Source organism: Littorina saxatilis, linkage group LG1 (genome assembly GCF_037325665.1).
Source record: "Littorina saxatilis isolate snail1 linkage group LG1, US_GU_Lsax_2.0, whole genome shotgun sequence".
NCBI classification, from domain to species: Eukaryota; Metazoa; Mollusca; class Gastropoda; order Littorinimorpha; family Littorinidae; genus Littorina; species Littorina saxatilis.
The window spans coordinates 4833231-4851273 of record NC_090245.1 but is presented as its reverse complement, the minus strand read 5'-3'; the positions used below and the strand labels follow the sequence as shown (position 1 = coordinate 4851273).

Genomic DNA, 18043 nt, shown 5'->3' with positions numbered 1-18043 from the left:
TCATGTGTGTGTGTGCAGTGTGTTGCAGTGAGTGTGTGTATGCTGTGAGTGTGTGCAGTGTGTGTGTGTAGTGTGCAGTGTGTGTGTGTGCAGTGTGTGTGTAGTGTGCAGTGTGTGTGTATGTACAGTGTGTGTGCATGCAATGTGTGCATGTGCAGTGTGTGTGTGGGGAGAGTGTGTTATGTGCAGTGTGTGTTGTGTGCAGTGTGTTGTGTGTGTGCAGTGTGTGTGCAGTGTGTATGTATGTGCAGTGTATGTGTGTGTTAGTGTGTGTGTTCTCCTCCCTACTTCCATCAACTGTTTTCATCAAGTCTTACTAGGTTTACTCCAAATTTGGATTTTCTTTATGATGATATACCATTCAATTCAATCGTATTTGAAGAAGGTAAACAATTAAATAAAGTGACATTTCAATGTAGATGGTAAACAATTAAATAAAGTGACATTTTAATGTAGATGGTAAATGATTAAATAAAGTGACATTTCAATGTAGATGGTAAACAATTAAATAAAGTGACATTTTAATGTAGATGGTAAACGATTAAATAAAGTGACATTTCAATGTAGATGGTAAACAATTAAATAAAGTGACATTTTAATGTAGATGGTAAACGATTAAATAAAGTGACATTTCAATGTAGATGGTAAACTTGTTCAGACAAAACTCCAACACATTCTTTCTTTCTTTCTTTCTTTATTTGGTGTTTAACGTCGTTGCTGATTGTTCTCTTTGCCTGCTTGCGTATAGTATGTTGGTTATGTTTGGTCGTTATCTTGCGTGTGCGTGTATTGTATGGTTGGTCGTTTTCTTTGCCTGTGCATGTATAGTTTGTTGGTTATGTTTGGTCGGTTTCTTTGCCTGTGCGTGTATAGTATGCTTGTCGATGTATGTATTGTAAAGCGCTAAGAGTAGACATTTTTCTAGAATAGCGCTATAAAAGTTTGCATTATTATTATTATTATTATATCGCGACGGGGGAAGGGGGGAGATGGGATAGGGGAAAGGGGGGAGATGGGATAGAGCCACTTGTTAATTGTTTCTTGTTCACAAAAGCACTAATCAAAAAATTGCTCCAGGGGCTTGCAACGTAGTACAATATATGACCTTACTGGGAGAATGCAAGTTTCCAGTACAAAGGACGTAACATTTCTTACATACTGCTTGACTAAAATCTTTACAAACATTGACTATATTCTATACAAGAAACACTTAACAAGGGTAAAAGGAGAAACAGAACCTGTTAGTCGCCTTTTACGACATGCTGGTTAGCATCGAGTAAATTCTTTCTCGTCCCAACCAATATGGGACTCCCCCTAACCCGCGGGGGGTACTCCAACACATGAATAAGGCTCAGTTCCAACCATGGATAGCCATTGTACAAGAACCTAGTTAGGTCCCACCGTTGTGGCGGTCAACCCCACACTTTCGTGGTGGTTATGTAATAATTTTGCTAAGGCATGGCTCAGGCTTGAGCCAATGCTGGATTGCATACTTTTTGTGAAAAAGGTTTTCTTTGAATGTTAGTGCTCAACAGCACATGTATGTTTTTATACTGTTGTGTTTCATTTGCTGCAGGGGCGGTCCCGCCTACAGATTACAAGATGTACATTTTTTCAATATCAAAGTCTGTTTTAGCGGGACCACCCCTATTTTAATTCAATTGGCACTTTAATAAAATTAAAGTTGCCCATTATCAATCTAATTATGTGTCCTCTGAGTTTGTGCATAAATGGTGTTATGTGAGTGTGCGAACATAAATATAATTGTATACACTTTACTGGTACAATTTAGCTGTAGAGAGTATGTACACAAATGTTTGCCAGAAAATTGAATCTTGATATGATCTGGATGAAATATACATTACCCAACAGTTCACATGTCTTTCTTCTTTCACTTTTGTTTCGCAAATTCTCACTGCATTATTTGTGTATTTCAATAGAGGGACTGGGTGGCCGAGTGGTAACGCACTTGCGCTCGGAAGCGAGAGGTTGCGTGTTCAGGCCTGGGTCAGGCCGCAATTTTCTCCCCCCTTTCCTAACCTAGGTGGTGGGTTCAAGTGCTAGTCTTTCGGATGAGACGAAAAACCGAGGTCCCTTCGTGTACACTACATTGGGGTGTGCACGTTAAAGATCCCACGATTGACAAAAGGGTCTTTCCTGGCAAAATTGTACAGGCATAGATAAAAATGTCCATCAAATACCCGTGGGACTTGGAATAAAGTAAAAAAATTCCATCTCACACGGCATTAAGTCTCAGGAAACATGAATACACGCATGCAGGAAAAAAAAAAAATATGGGTAGCGCCGTATGTATGGCAGCTCGCTTTCCCCGGGGAGAAAGCAGCCCGAATTTCCATGAGGGTAACCTCACTGGACTGTAAATCTTATCCAATCCAATCCAATGAGGAGACTGAAATGTGAAGAGTGTGTCAGCTTTGTAAATGAACCAAATGTGAAGAGTGTGTCAGCTTTGTAAATGAACCACACACAAAAAAATGTATCACATTCAAAATAGACTCTAAATCTCAGACAAAAGTAAAAAATAAAGGAAAATAGAAAACTCCTGAATTGTTCCATATTGATGTGGAAAGAAAAGAACTGTTCTGGGAGAAAAAAACATTTTTTGTTTCACATTCACAGGCGCACACATACACAGAAAGAGGGACACACACACACAGACACGCACACACACACAGACACGCACACACACACAAAGATGTTATAATTGTTTAAATTTGAATATCTTAAACAATTTTACTGTGGACACAACACATAATTGCATGGAAGCATCAAGAAAAGAGAGGTGTGGACCATCTGCTTACAGGAACACAGATTATTATCTATATCTATATACGGCTTGTGTGTGTGTGTCTGTCTGTCTGTGTCACTTCGCGATGCACGGCCAAAGTTCTCGATGGATCTGCTTCAAATTTGGTGGGCATATTCAGGTAGACCCCGGACACAATCTGGTCGATGAACATTTTTAACACGTGCTCTCAGCGCTGAACCGATTTTGGTTTTTCTGTACATCCATTCCCAGTAACTCTTCCTTATCTTCTCCAGTGTTTTGCGCGTTTATCTTCCTTCCTTCGTGTGGTGTCAATCGCGTACAATGCGCCGGCAAAGCCGGCGTACACCCGGCTAAGCCTGGTACCCGGCTTTGCCGGGTATTCGGCTCTACTTCTTCCCGGCGAAGCGGGTATTCATCTAGTTTTAAATGTACGGGTACTCCGACATCAGGGTAACATACCTGTAATACAAACACGTTTGTTGCAAAGAGGGTTGCATTAATTTAATTACAACAAGAAGAGCAAACGCTCGATCGAGTCACTTTCGCAGTTCTGAATATTATATGAGGCATCAGATGGACAGGAAGAAATTGCTATTCACAACACAATGAGTCACGTTCACATAAAATTTGAGCCCGGTCACTTTTATAGTTTCCGAGAAAAGCCCAACGTTAAGTTGTGTGTTGCCGAACAGAAAAGGCTAGTTATCTCCCTTGTTTTTCTGATAACGTTCGTAAAAGGCTACAGATGTAAATACTTTGATGTAAAGAATAATCCTACAAAGTTTCAATCACATCCGATGAACTTTGTCAAAGATATAAAATGTCTAATTTTTCCTTTGACGCTGACCTGTGACCTTGAAAAAGGTCAAAGGTCAACGAAACCATCGTTAAAGTGTAGAGGTCATTGGAGGTCACGACTAAACAAAATATGAGCCCGATCGCTTTGATAGTTTCCGAGATACTTTGTCAAAGATATAAAATGTCTAATTTTTCCTTTGACGCTGACCTGTGACCTTGAAAAAGGTCAAAGGTCAACGAAACCATCGTTAAAGTGTAGAGGTCATTGGAGGTCACGACTAAACAAAATATGAGCCCGATCGCTTTGATAGTTTCCGAGAAAAGTCCAACGTTAAGGTGGTGTCTACGGACGGCCGGCCGGCCGGACAGACTAACACTGACCGATTACATAGAGTCACTTTTTCTCAAGTGACTCAAAAACCCTGATTATGGCAGTATGTGATTTTTTCACAAATTGGCAGATTTACAACATATTCAAGCTCTAGAGATCATGCTTGAGATCCCCAAATTGCACCAGAATGTACATGATTTTCCATCATTTTTCCTGAAATATTGCTTTCAGGCCTTTTTTAACATTTTATTTACAATTTCATGGTTTCATGCCTGATTAACAAACAAAGTTTTCTGCAAGTGACATCGCTGTTTTAGGGGCATCATATTTCTCCTTTGTCTATGTCCCTTTGTCCAGGAATTGTTCGACCAAAGTGTTAAACTCGTCAGCATATCTCAGGTGAAGGTTGTGCTTTGCCTCCGGCCAATTGACAAGCCTGAAACAAAAAGAGCGTGTTTCATTCATGCATGAAAGACAAGCCTGAAACAAGAAGAGCGTGTTTCATTCATGCATGAAAGACAACCCTGAAACAAAAAGAGCGTGTTTCATTCATGCATGAAAGACAAGCCTGAAACAAAAAGAGCGTGTTTCATTCATGCATGAAAGACAAGCCTGAAACAAGAAGAGCGTGTTTCATTCATGCATGGAAGACAAGCCTGAAACAAAAAGAGCGTGTTTCATTCATGCATGGAAGACAAGCCTGAAACAAAAAGAGCGTGTTTCATTCATGCATGGAAGACAAGCCTGAAACAAAAAGAGCGTGTTTCATTCATGCATGGAAGACAAGCCTGAAACAAGAAGAGCGTGTTTCATTCATGCATGGAAGACAAGCCTGAAACAAAAAGAGCGTGTTTCATTCATGCATGGAAGACAAGCCTGAAACAAAAAGAGCGTGTTTCATTCATGCATGGAAGACAAGCCTGAAACAAAAAGAGCGTGTTTCATTCATGCATGGAAGTCACACGTAAGGATGGTGTTTGATCGGGTGTAGCTGTCACAATTATCAGAGCAACTGGTTTACTAATTTCAAAAGCAATTACTGGCTAACCAATTCCCAATATGACTATCTCACTGATTCATACAGGGACTGACCAACTAAGGTTAGGTAATGCCTAGGGCAACAGTCTAATACCCACCGGGACTGGTTACCTTATTCTCAGAGTGACTGGGGAACTAATTCCAAGTAACTCAAACAAGCTAACTGATTCCCACAGTGACTGACCAACTAAGGTTAACAACTATAATGCTTTGAGCAAAAGTATGTAAGTTTTAGTTAAAGTGCCTTGGAGAATGAGGAACATATGAGCTTGCGGCGATCATCTTTTTTGAGGATGAAAGTCGTTGTTCATTTCGTCGCGATATAACCTTCGTGGTTGAAAACGACGTAAAACACCAAATAAAGAAAGAAAGAATTCCCAGAGCAACAGGCCATTTCCCTATAACTGGCTATAACTAATTGAACTTACACTGATCCAGGAATAGTAGCATGGAGATAGTCTGGGTGTTCCTGTACCACCAGTGCATCTTTTTGTCCATGGACAATCAGCGTTGGACAGCGTATTTTCTTTGTTTCTTCAATACAGATGTCTCCTACAAATCAACACAGTTAAAGAAATACTGTATCACAAACAGACTAGCTACAATCAATAAAATTAAAAGATAATGGTTAACAGATAATGGGTTGAAACCCTTTAGGGCTAGCGTCAGCCAAGGTGCTCTTGTATGCCACAGCAAAATGTACATAACTCCTTTGTCTTTAACAGATGATTTTCACGGCTTACTCTTCCATCAACCGTTCAACAAAAAAACCACACATGCACACGCGCGCACACACACACACATACTTCAATGAGTATAGTCACAACCCTGATAAGTGCTGAATGCATGATGCTGTGACAATGCACTACAAATTCTGCATATATACAAAGTAAAAGTCTGCACATTTGATGCCCAAACTTGGAGAAACCTTGGCACATTTCTCTGGTCAGACCCAGGACCAGAAAGGATGCAAGTCAAAGCACTAACTCACTGTTGATCCCAGATTCAAGGACATTAAGTTGGTTCGAACTGGACTAAAAATATGTACAGGTCCAAATATCCTGGTTACATAAGAAATGTTCTGTCAGAAGACCTCCCACATGTCAAAACTATCGAACGGTCCACTTGCCAGGGGTCAGTACATTGAAAACAGTATAGGCCAATTACCGGAGACCGAGACTGAAAACAGTATACGCCAATTACCGGAGACCCAGACTGAAAACAACACTGCTAACTGGCGCAGAAGACTGTGACCGAGTGTGATCTGTTTTTCTTCAATAAATTGCACCCGGGTGCATTCCCTGTATACGGGAACAACGCATACAGGAAATGCTCCTGCACGGAATGCACCCACTTTAGGTCGACTAGCTTAGACCCCTTCTGCGTAACTGGCAAACCAGTGGCATATGTGGACCGACCACTCAGCTGAGGCCTTTACCTTTCCTTTCCTCAACATAGTGTCCGTAGGCTGCGATCCACTTCTTCCAGTGCTTTTGGAAATATTCCATGCCATACACCTTCACAAAGGGCTCTCGCATTCGGGCACTCCACTTGGTTAGGTCTTCAATTTCTGCAGATTTAAATGATGAACAGAACAACTCAATAAAATGATCAAAAGACCACCAAAACCAAATCAGCTAAAGATAATATGTACTGTCAAGGTGTAAAATGAAATCAAAACACCTTTTGGGGGGGGTGCTGGAGTTATTAAAGAATGAGAGAATGGCGCAGCTGATGAAGAAGGAGTAAAGGCATATCGGACTTGAGTGAATAAAAGACACACTTTTAACAGATTCACAATCACAAATGAAATTCAAAAACCAAGAATTGTAGGTTATTGGAACTTTTATCATTGACAAAACAAAACGTTACATTTACAGTACGTCGACCCACTGGTCTTTGAAGCAGACAGACAGACAAACACTTGTGATACAAAATAGTGAACTTATCTTAGAATCGTAGATGAAACTCATTTGCAAGAATTTTTCACAAACACAAAGGACATATTTACATTTTTTACAAGAAAAGCATGAAATAAGACACAAAAAGATTTACTTTGAAAGGCGTCCATGTCGCTGGGTAGAATGTAAGCGTTGGAGCCCCACACAACCAAGCGTTTCACAAGGTCTGGGTGTTGACCCGCAATAACCAGTCCCGTTATTCCGCCATCACTCCATCCGAGAATGGAGAACTGCTTTTGCTGAACAGACTGAGCAGAAAAGACATAAACAAAGAACAATGTGGTGCAGTGGAACCCCCTTTTAAGACATACAAAAAGAACAATGTGGTGCAGTGGAACCCCCTTTTAAGACATACAAAAAGAACAATGTGGTGCAGTGAAACCCCCTTTTAAGACATAAACAAAGAACAATGTGGTGCAGTGGAACCCCCTTTTAAGACATAAACAAAGAACAATGTGGTGCAGTCGAACCCCCTTTTAAGACATACAAAAAGAACAATGTGGTGCAGTGGAACCCCCTTTTAAGACATAAACGAAGAACAATGTGGTGCAGTGGAACCCCCTTTTAAGACATAAACAAAGAACAATGTGGTGCAGTGGAACCCCCTTTTAAGACATAAACGAAGAACAATGTGGTGCAGTGGAACCCCCTTTTAAGACATAAACAAAGAACAATGTGGTGCAGTGGAACCCCCTTTTAAGACATACAAAAAGCTGAGGAAATCAGGTCTTGGAAATACAGAATCTTTAATTGCCCAAGGTTGGGAATTCGTTTGTACATTGCGGTTAAGAAACATTCAATTCAGCCATGTTAACCAACACACGCATCTATACAAACTGTTTAATGGAGGGAGTCTTAAAATGTAGGTAGATTTACAGTGGTTATAAACAAAAACATCTGAAAAAAACAATGTCTAAAAAGGCAGGGAGTCTAAAATTATTGGGGGTGGTGACAGGGGTTTGTGTCTGTGTCTGTGTCTGTGTCAGTTCCCATGTATGCTTGTGTGCGTACATATGTGTCTGTGTCTGTCTCTGTGTATACATGTTTGGGACTGTTTGCATACATTTATGCCTGCAAGTGTGTGCTTTCATCCATAATTTTCAACTATTCTGTTGTACATCGTACACATTAATTTGTGTATGGACACAAGTGTGTGACTAGCACTGCACTGCAAAGGACCTCCACCTTCATGAGGGCAACAGCGTCGTCAGCATCTCTCTTGAAGTAGTCCAGCGGCCAGTCACGCTCCGGTGGAATGCTTCGACCGTAACCACGCGGATCAAAGGCAAACACGGTGTACTTCTCTTTGCTCAGCTTCTCCAACTGTGGTGCAAAGTCTGTCCGCGTACTTCCTAAAAGTTAACAAATAAAAGAGCTGGAATAACACATTTTGAAGTAGATAGTATTTCAAACTGAACGACAAGAATTGAAAGTTGCTAGTTTTGACATTTCTCTACGGCAAAACTTCACTTTCTAATAAAAATTCAAAATGTCAAAAAGCAACACTTTCAGACTTTGGCGTAAAGTCTATATTGGATTTTTATAACATGTTTTCCAGTTAAGAAATTACTCTGCATAGATTCTATAAAACTAGGGAAATTGAATTTTCGAGTGCTGTAACTAGTATTTTAAGATTTAAGTTTTACCACAGCAAAACTTCTTTTACTCCATAAAACAATAATATGTCACTATCTGGGGCGGCAACGGGAGAAGAAGATGCAAACATGGAGGTTAGATGTATCGGAGACAATGTTCCATTTTAATGTATTCATTTTAATGGACAATAAAGTATTGTTATTATTGTTATTGATATATCAACATTTTTAACAGGTAACTGGTGTAATAATATGTTAAAACTTTGTTTAATAGCTATGATTACCTAATGCACCAGGGAGTAAAAGCAGTGGATGTTTTCCTGAACCTGTCTTTTCATAGTGGATGCGGACGCCATTCACTTCTGCATAGTGAGAAGTTATAGCAGAGCTGCACAGATCATAAAAAGCGTTAATGAAATAATAAAAACCCATATATATATAATATATATATCTCTGTAGTTTTTTTTAAATTTCTCTTGTTGGACAGGCAAAAAGTGAAACAAATTTGTGATGAAAATTGACTATCCCCTCTTAATTGTACATATGAAGTGTCTTATTATCCCACACATACATACACACACATACACACGCGCGCGCGCGCGCGCACGCATGCACACACACACTGTATACACACAGTCACTCACACACTTTCTCTCTCGGTCTGTATCTCTCTCTACCCCCTCCCCATTCTCTTACTCTTAGACTAGAGTCTACCACTCACACCATTCCTCTCTCTGCCCCTTTTAATAATTCCCAGACGCATGCACGGGTTTGCTTTATCAGTATGTCAGAAGCTAAGAACATGAATCACCTTGAACACAGTCTAGCCGACGCTGTCAAATGACTTTTGACCACAGACAGCATTAAAACCGATCTTTGTTTGCAGCACACAGGGACAGCCATTTTTGGGCATGAAGCAGACGACAATGTAGGGGACATAACTCTCCAAGAAAACTCTTCATAAGTATCTGTTTACAGGAATTGGGTTTAAACGAAATCAGTGTCTTTATAATAGTCTTTATATTGTCCATATTCTCCATCTATTACTTCGTTTATAACGATGGATCTTATCTTAGGGATTTTTTGTATTGTGTTGCAAAGAAGCTGCAAATTCACCGTCAGTTTATTCTCTCTCTTTGCAATTTTTGTTTTATTTAATAACTATTTTGGTGAATAGACGACTTGTGTCGTTTCCGGTATTTGTCATTGGCGAAAACGAAAGTTCCGCTGTCCGGTGTGTACCGTCAGTCATAGTTTGTGTACAGTTTCCCCGATTCGCAAAAAAAGTTGGTGATTATTTCAGTCAGGTTATTGTCGTGATAACATAGACTGATGCGAACATAGGACAGTTAAACGGCTTTCAGGCGCTCTATATATAGATGGTTTTGTGTTGACATAACTGGTGCAAGTTTGCAGTATTGAAATTGCGCGTGTGCTCTCGTGTGTGTGTGTGTGTGTGTGTGTGTGTGTGTGCACGCGTGGTTTTAAGCAGATTTAAGTGCATTTGACTGAGTGTGACACCAGCAGGTACGTGTGATTCTAACTTGATCGAGGAGATTTTAGTATGAAGGTGTGTTGAAGCTGTCTAAGTTTAGACAGCTATTATTGGCAGCTGCAACTTTTTTTGTACCACTACCAGCTTCAAGTTATGTTGGTTTATTTATTTTCAGATGATGATCTCCGCGAGAGGTTTGCTGAGTGGGATAGAGACAGGGAGAAGACAAGCTATTCTTCTGAGAACAGTCACAGCAAGAACATACAGTCAAATAGATCTTCAAGAAAATCTTGTCTTCCTGGCGCAGTTTCATACTGCAGATGGGGAAAATGAATGTTCTTTTTGTGCTCATGACCATCAGTCAAAGAAGCTACCAAACCCTATCAGGGACTTGGCAAAGAAGCTGGCAAAGAAAACTGATTTTGGTTGCACACTTTGTGCAGACAGGGGCCACGAAAGGACAGGAATTCATCAGCCTCAGGAGCGATTAGCTACAAGGTTTTTGCGGGGTTGTGACCCCTTTCGATCGTGGTCTCTCCCAGGCACTAGTATTCGCAATACCCAAGTACTTACAAGAAGTGGAATGTTGAATCCTCAGCAGAAAGACTGCAAAATACACATAACCAAGAGAAACAATTTAGCAGTGTACGCAACTCAACCAATCAGGTGTTACTCAACATCACACAGACAAGCGTACCTTCCAGAACCGTCAATCGCCAGTATGGTTGCAACTCCCAGGGTATCTCAAAGTAGGTCAAAATTAATTGCACAACAGTACAGGAAAAGCAGCTCCATACCAATATTACAGCAGGAGAAATGGATATTGGCTACCACCAATCCTACACTCCACATAGGAATGAAAATGATAAACACACTCGCTATTGTGAAAAAGAAGCAAGCTATGTTCCAGACTCCTGGTGAGTCGTGTCGGTACTACAGCACTGGGAGAGACACGGTGGAGAAAAAGCTCCTGCAACTGATGGATATGTGGGAGGTGGAAAAGGCAGTAGCACTGCTGCGTGAGTCGGTGGAAGAGGGGGTGTTACCTCATCCCAATGTCGTGCTGAACTTGCAACAACAGCTGGCTAACCTGGGCGAGGTGGAATGTCTGCTGAATGTACATGACTTTCTCAAGGTATGTTCACTCCATATGCAGCTGCTTTACAGTCCAAACTCCAGCACAGCTCACCATCTTAATTCAGTGGAACCCCCCTATTAAGATCCTTCAATTTGATTCCCTCCCTTTTAAGACACTGTTTTCTCAGACTTTCTGTTCATAACCTCTGTTAAATTACCCCCACTATAAGACTCCCTCCTTTTTAAGACCAGATTATCTCGTAAATTGTTGAGGTCTTAAAAGGGGGGTTCCACTGTCTCCAGTCCAACTCACCATGTGATTATTCAGTCCATCTTAATTCATTTATTTATTTATTAAGGAGATTTCTATAGCGCATAACTAAAAGCACTCTGCGCTTTACAATATCACTAGGTATAAGCACACGCAAACATACTCTGATTAAATAGAACTTAGCCTAACAAGACATACTAAGAACACTAAACATTGACAAAAATAAAGAATTAAATTAAATACTGGACAAACGATTAAAATAAGCTTAAGGCCTACACCGACTACAATGGACTGTTTCAAATACAAAAATTTAGTTAACTATAAAAGGCAGTGCATAAAACTCCATAATCTCCCTTCCCAACTTGCGTCTACCTTTTGCGTGTCAAAAATTGTTATAATTTGCAACTGTTGTATGGGTGATTATGAATATATGTGACCCGCCACCTCAGAATGAGTCGCATGTCACCTTTGCATGATTTTCATATTTTTACTTTTTCCTAAAGAGTTTTTAATGCTCTATCCAGTGGTGAAACCCGTTTTAGAAAAGAGCAAAAACTGTTTGAGTTACAAGCCTGTGACTAAGGTGACCCTCACACTGCTACCAGACACTCTCCGGACTTATATTAAGCCTAGCGCAGAACCGCGCGAGGTGACATGCGACTCGTTTCGTGGTGGAGGGTCACATATGGAGTCTTCACTTACCTGCCCTTTTTGTTACTTTAAGTCTGAGCTTGTGAATAAAACACATGAATAATCTGAAAAATACAGACATGTAGACACATGCAGTCTTTTACATGTCTTTCCGCATGCATGTTCGGTAACGTCGAAGAACAGAAATGGTTGTCAGTATTAAGTTTTGATAACTTTGTTTGTCTTTTTAAATGTTTGTAAATGACTGAATTTGTTGTTGTTGTCTGCTTTGCAGGAGCATAACCTGATAACAGATGATAAGTTCTTCCACTATCTGAACCAAGCTTACTACAACAGTGGGCGCATCTCAGAAGGAGTTTCGGTATGTGAAGAGAGAGAGAGACTGAGAGCTAGTCTAGATAGAGAGAGAGAGAGAGAGAGAGAGAGAAAAAAAACACAAGTGTTGACCTTAACGGGGTCAAGAAGCCGCCCTTGGTAATATGGGGGTGGGACACGGAGGGAGGGAGATTTTTTTTTTAAATGAATAAATTATTAAAAAAAAAGTTTTTTTTTTAAAGTAAATAAATAAATTTTAGAAAGAATTAATTAAAAAAAAATTAAGTGAATAAATTAATAAATACTTTAAAAAAAAAATTGACCGAGCTCTTTACACGGGTGACATGGTAGACAAACAAACACCTGAAACACGGACAAACAGGCAGAGGGGTGGGGGTGGGGGGGTTGATGTTAGGTAGAGAACTGAGAGGCCTCAATGAGCCAAAAATCAGTAACGAAAACAAAAACATACGCACACGTAAACAAAGCAGGACACACAAACGTAGACAAAAGACTTGAAAAAATCAAAGCATACGCACACACGCGAAGACACACACAATAACTCATTCATACACATACTGACACGCAGACACAAGCATCCAAGAACGCATGCACACATGCGAACACACTCACACACCCCGCACACACACACACACATACACACACACACACACACACACACACACACACACACACACACACACAATTAATCAAATTCCTCATTTCAATTTCTGTTGTGATAACTGATCACGAAGAATGCAAGTCGATTTAAACAATTTGATATGACCACCAGAAAACAGTTGCACGGGAAAACTTGCAGAAAGTTGTACTTTCAATGCACATGTTATCTCTGTCGGTTTACAAAAATGATAATGCAGATATGCATTGCCAATCACACTGCTGTGAGCATAAACGGTCTTGCTCACGAATGCATGCAGCGCACAATGCCGTGACATGGCCAAGCACTCGAAGGGAAGTAACTCGGATTCTGGGTGCGGGAATTCCCACAAACATAGGAATCTGTCAGTTGGTTTCGTCCCCTGGCTCGGTTTGTAAAAGCGTTAAAAGCTAATATCTTCCGTTTGACTACCGTTGCATAGACCCGTCTAACCCTATTCCTTACAATTTCACGCAATTTGAGCTTAATTGACCCAGAGATACAAGTCTTACCCGACTTGTTTGTAAGACATCGCCAGCCCGCCTCAAACAAACAAATAAACAAACAAACAGACAGAGCAAATCCAGTAAGCCCCATTATACTAATGGCGGCTTAAAAACATGATGAACACTTATTGCACTTACACCACAGAAGCACATGCTGTCAGATTAGATTTACTCTAGGTAAAGACATCTCGTTGAGTCTCAAGTAATTACATACATGTAAAACTTTCATCAGTTGTGCTTTTCACTTGAGCACATAGCATACAAGCTGTACATGCCCATGTTGTGTACATCATGTACAGGTGCTGCGACTACTCTACCACCGCACACGCAAGTTCCCTGACGTTGACATCTACTTCACACTACTGACCGTGATGGTTTTACGTCATTTCCCCGATCGCATTGACCTCATTCTCAGCTTTGTCACTGACCTCAAGGATGCTGAGGTAAGGTGATGAAAGAGTTCATTAACTGAACCTGATGTAGTTTTGCTTGTAGAGAAAATCAGGTCTTAAAAAGGAGTGAGTCTTAAAAAGGGGGGACATTTGCAGAGGTTATGAACAAAACGAATGAGAGAACAGGGTCTTAAAAGGGAGGGAGTCTTAAATTGGGGGTCTTAACAGGCAGGTTCCACTGTGCATGCATCAGCTTTTTCCTGTACATTTTTACCTTCATTTTGTTCTCACATATCCAAACCTACCAACGGGAACCAGTGTTAAAGCCCCCAGACCCCCTTACTACGGTTAGGCGCTTCGCACCGTCGACTTTGCTAATACTTAAAAATGTTCAGCCTTTTTTACTTTTTTCAATGCCCATGCTTGATTATTTCCTTGAAGAACTTGTTAAGTTCATTTCGTTCTCACGTATGCACATACGTCCCACAGAAGCCTGTGCTGGAGCCAGAAGCTTCTCTGTGGAAGTGCTACATGATGATGGAGAAATGGACGGAAGCCGACAATCTGCTGCTCCACAACGAAGAGTTACGCCCCCTTCTCCCCCAGCAGGTGACGCGCGTGTGTCAGGACGTGGACAAGACGGACTTTAACAGGGCGGCTGTTTTGTCCCAGATGCTGGACCTGCCCTTCATACGCCAGAAACTGCGGGTCCTCGTAGCGGAGACGCTCATGGCTGAACTCTGTGAGTGCCGGGACATAGGGGTGGGGGACATAGCTCAGTGGGTAACTTGTCTGGCATAGAAACCCCTGGAAGACGCTAGGCTGGAAACGTTGAGTATTGTGATTTGTATTGTCTAAGTTCACACATTTCTTGCTCTCACGCTCAGTCACAATTGTTTTTCTTCCTTGTGTAGGAGACATTCATTGCTTAACTCTGTGAGTGCAGGGGGATATGGGTGAGGACTTAGCTCAGTCGGTAACTCGTCTGGCATAGAAACCCTTGTGGTGGAGATCAATGCTCATGGCTGAACTTTGTGAGTCCAGAGACATAGGGGCGGGGGCAGATCTATCTGTAACTCGTAGGGCGTAGCAACCAGTTCATGTTTATCAGCATGGGTTAGAACCTGGTTCTAGAAGGGCTTTATTTCTTTGAGTCAACTTTCTGTACAAACACTAATTGGTGTCAGGTTGATTCCTAACCTGTTAACCTTCATTGCACGCAAAAAAGAAAAGAAACATGCAATATCAACAGAGAGCCTAAATGCACTTTACAATTGACCTGTTGAAGAATAACGTGTTTTTAAATATTGCCACATAAAACTATATTCTGTTTGTGTCGTTGACAGGCAAGCAGAAACAGTGGCTGAGGCTGCTGAAGTCGCTGAAGCGAATCAAGTCACAGGGTCTCCCTGTGCATGTTGACAAGCTAGCCTCGGCCTTGGATGATTTGAAGCGGAACCTGACGCCTCAGTATGACGACCAAATTCATGACTTGAGACAGTGGTGTGAGATTCTGCAGGCTGGAGGCAACCAATGATGACATGCCACCAATAATTAGCTCTGATGTGTTCCTTTGATGCAATGCCCTTTTAAAAAAAAAATAATACCCATGGGAGCTCATGATTTGTCTTGGCCCGAGTTATTTCTAAACATTGCTGACTAAATGTTCTGCATGAGGTGTTATGAGTCTGGCGTGAGGACAAGTGAGTTTCCATAGAAAAGGGCATCATATTGAGCGAACACTGCATGACCTACACATCAGAGTTAATTTGCTCTGATCGCTCGTCTTCAATTGCTGGCGATGTGTTGTACGTGTGCCCGGCTGTCAAGGGCGCAACTTTTCCACATCCAATACAAATTTCCAACAGAGTTGTTTCTGAACATGGTCTGTTGAGACATTTGAGTGAGAGTCTTCAGGCAGGAGACACACAATGATGACTATGGTTGTATACTTGACACTTTGAAATTTGAAACTTACAGACTCTAATGTGTGACAGTAAAAATTGCATATATGAGCTTGTGTCAAAAGTTTGTCCTTTGGGTGGCATATCATTTTACAGTGAATCTCATTACCTTGTCTGTTTAAAACGAAATGCAATGTGTATTCTGGTATCGGTAAAGGCATGAAGTGATACGATATGTTAAATTTGTATTTGGGTGTTTGGTTGATGAAATATTGAAATAATGTATGAAATTGTCCTTTTTTTGCACACAAAACAACGTAATTTAATTTTACCATTATTAGTCCCACTTTTGGTTACCAGCTTTTGGCTCGGTGTCATAAAAAAATCAAGCATCTGTCACTTGGATGGACGATTGATGTGATTGTTCAAATATTTAGCATCATGATTAGATTGCATTTGTGGCTTTATTTAAAAAAAGAAAATGGTGTACACTTTGAAACTGTAGCTTATGTATACATTTGTTTTTGTCAAGAGATGAACAGATCCAGATTCATTTTTTTCATTTAGTGATGATGATGGAAAAGAATGTCTGATGTGAATGTATATAGCGCAGTGGTCTGTTATAGTAAAATGGACCCCCCTACCCCTTGACCCTCTCCCTTTAAATACCTTGTATTTTTATTCAAATTTTGTGTTCATAACTGTAAATTGGCCTCCATTTTTTGACTCCCTCCTTTTAAAGACCTAATGTTTTATTTTTTATTAGGTCTGAAAGTTGGAAGGGGGGATGGGGGTCTACTGTATGACTGTTTGAGTTTGCATGGAAAAAGTGTCAACATGGGTAACTGATAAACAGAGGAAAGAGAAAGTTGAAATTACATTTGCTCTTCTTGCTAGGATGAAATAAAATCTCATGAAATTAATTTATGTGTTTTTTCTATCCATTCATTCTTTGTCCGTCCATCTACCCAACCAAAAAAACTAAAATTGTGTGGACATTAGATAAAAAAAAAAAGTCTAAAACAATTACTGTATTTTCGGGACTAAAAGGCGCTTTGTTATATAGGGCGCAACCCCCACTTTTAAGGTAAAATTGAGAACAAACATCACATCAGGCACTTCGGGTGTATTGGCCGCACATCAAACTTAAAGGAAGAACAGAGTGGAAATATGTTTGCTCTGGATGTGCGGTGAGATTAAAGTCCGATGCATTGCCGTAATAGCTCATTGGCCTTGAGACCTGGGTGAGTGACCCATACTTTCCAGCTGAGACCAGCTGCCTGCCCCAGTTTACAGACACTGACCTACTTCCCCGGGTCAATGACCGAGTTTTATCTATGAGACGATCTCAACAAACAAATGATTTACTAAATCCCAAAATTGAGTCTAATCCTCATCTACATGAACTAAATCACACCAGCATACCTGGCCATGTCTCAAACAGCCTCCATGCTGATCTTCTTCTGCGTTCGTGGGCTGAAACTCCCACGTACACTCGTGTTTTTGCACGAGTGGAATTTTACGTGTATGACCGTTTTTACCCCGCCATTAAGGCAGCCATACGCCGTTTTCGGAGGAAGCATGCTGGGTATTTTCGTGTTTCTATAACCCACCGAACTCTGACATGGATTACAGGATCTTTTCCGTGCGCACTTGGTCTTGTGCTTGCGTGTACACACGAAGGGGAATAAGCCACTAGCAGGTCTGCACATAAGTTTGACCTGGGAGATCGGAAAAATCTCCACACTTAACCCACAAGGCGGCCGCGGCCGGGATTCGAACCCTCGACCTTCCGATTAAGAGGCCGACATTTACCACCCCGCCACAGCGCCCGTCTGCCTCCATGCTGATGATCTGGCCATCTGGAACTTGCAAAGCGCACCACTTCAGCTAAAAAAAACCACACAAGAAAACAAACCAAAACGAAACTCACCTTTTCAGCGCGCCTCGCGTAAGTCCAGATCAATGCTCGACCCTTCCAGAAATTTGCCAGTCACTGTCACCTGTTCAAATCGTTTTAGAGCAAAGTCGTCGTGACAATTTAGAAGAATCTTTAGAAAGCAACGATATGAACACAAAAAAGCGACGTTGACGCCGCTACCGGCGATGTCACCTTTGTCCGTAGACTCAGTCGTTGAGTGCGCGATTCAGTTCTCACCTGGATATAATACCCAGTGTCTTACATGCCCGTTTGTTGACGTGTCCCCACGCAAAAGGCCTCCTTTGTTTAGATTCCTTCATGAACACTTTACATACATTT

General features: G+C 41.1%; 2 protein-coding genes across 2 annotated transcripts; one reads left to right on the top strand and one right to left on the bottom strand.

Moving 5' to 3' along the window:
• Positions 1-349: 349 nt before the first annotated feature.
• Positions 350-17745, bottom strand: LOC138959803 (valacyclovir hydrolase-like; the record flags this gene model as incomplete). The annotated part of the gene is made up of 7 exons (XM_070331422.1): positions 350-4356; positions 5387-5510; positions 6397-6528; positions 7014-7167; positions 8105-8271; positions 8799-8902; positions 17717-17745. Coding segments are annotated over 7 exons (807 nt in total), but the record flags the coding sequence as incomplete, so codon positions are not given.
• LOC138959785 (uncharacterized) lies at positions 9731-16706 on the top strand. The gene is made up of 6 exons (XM_070331399.1): positions 9731-9800; positions 10185-11144; positions 12283-12369; positions 13787-13930; positions 14369-14621; positions 15226-16706. Exons 2-6 carry the CDS (start codon positions 10185-10187, stop codon positions 15414-15416), a joined length of 1635 nt encoding a protein of 544 aa, XP_070187500.1. The 5' UTR covers positions 9731-9800; the 3' UTR covers positions 15417-16706.
• Positions 17746-18043: the final 298 nt, after the last annotated feature.

Bases quoted from the DNA above. Each gene is read 5' to 3' on its own strand.
- LOC138959785 (XM_070331399.1), top strand. From the start codon at position 10,185: ATGATGATCTCCGCGAGAGGTTTGCTGAGTGGGATAGAGACAGGGAGA. The intron at 13,931-14,368 runs GTAAGGTGATGA...TACGTCCCACAG, and splicing joins CTGACCTCAAGGATGCTGAG to AAGCCTGTGCTGGAGCCAGA. The intron at 14,622-15,225 runs GTGAGTGCCGGG...TGTCGTTGACAG, and splicing joins GACGCTCATGGCTGAACTCT to GCAAGCAGAAACAGTGGCTG.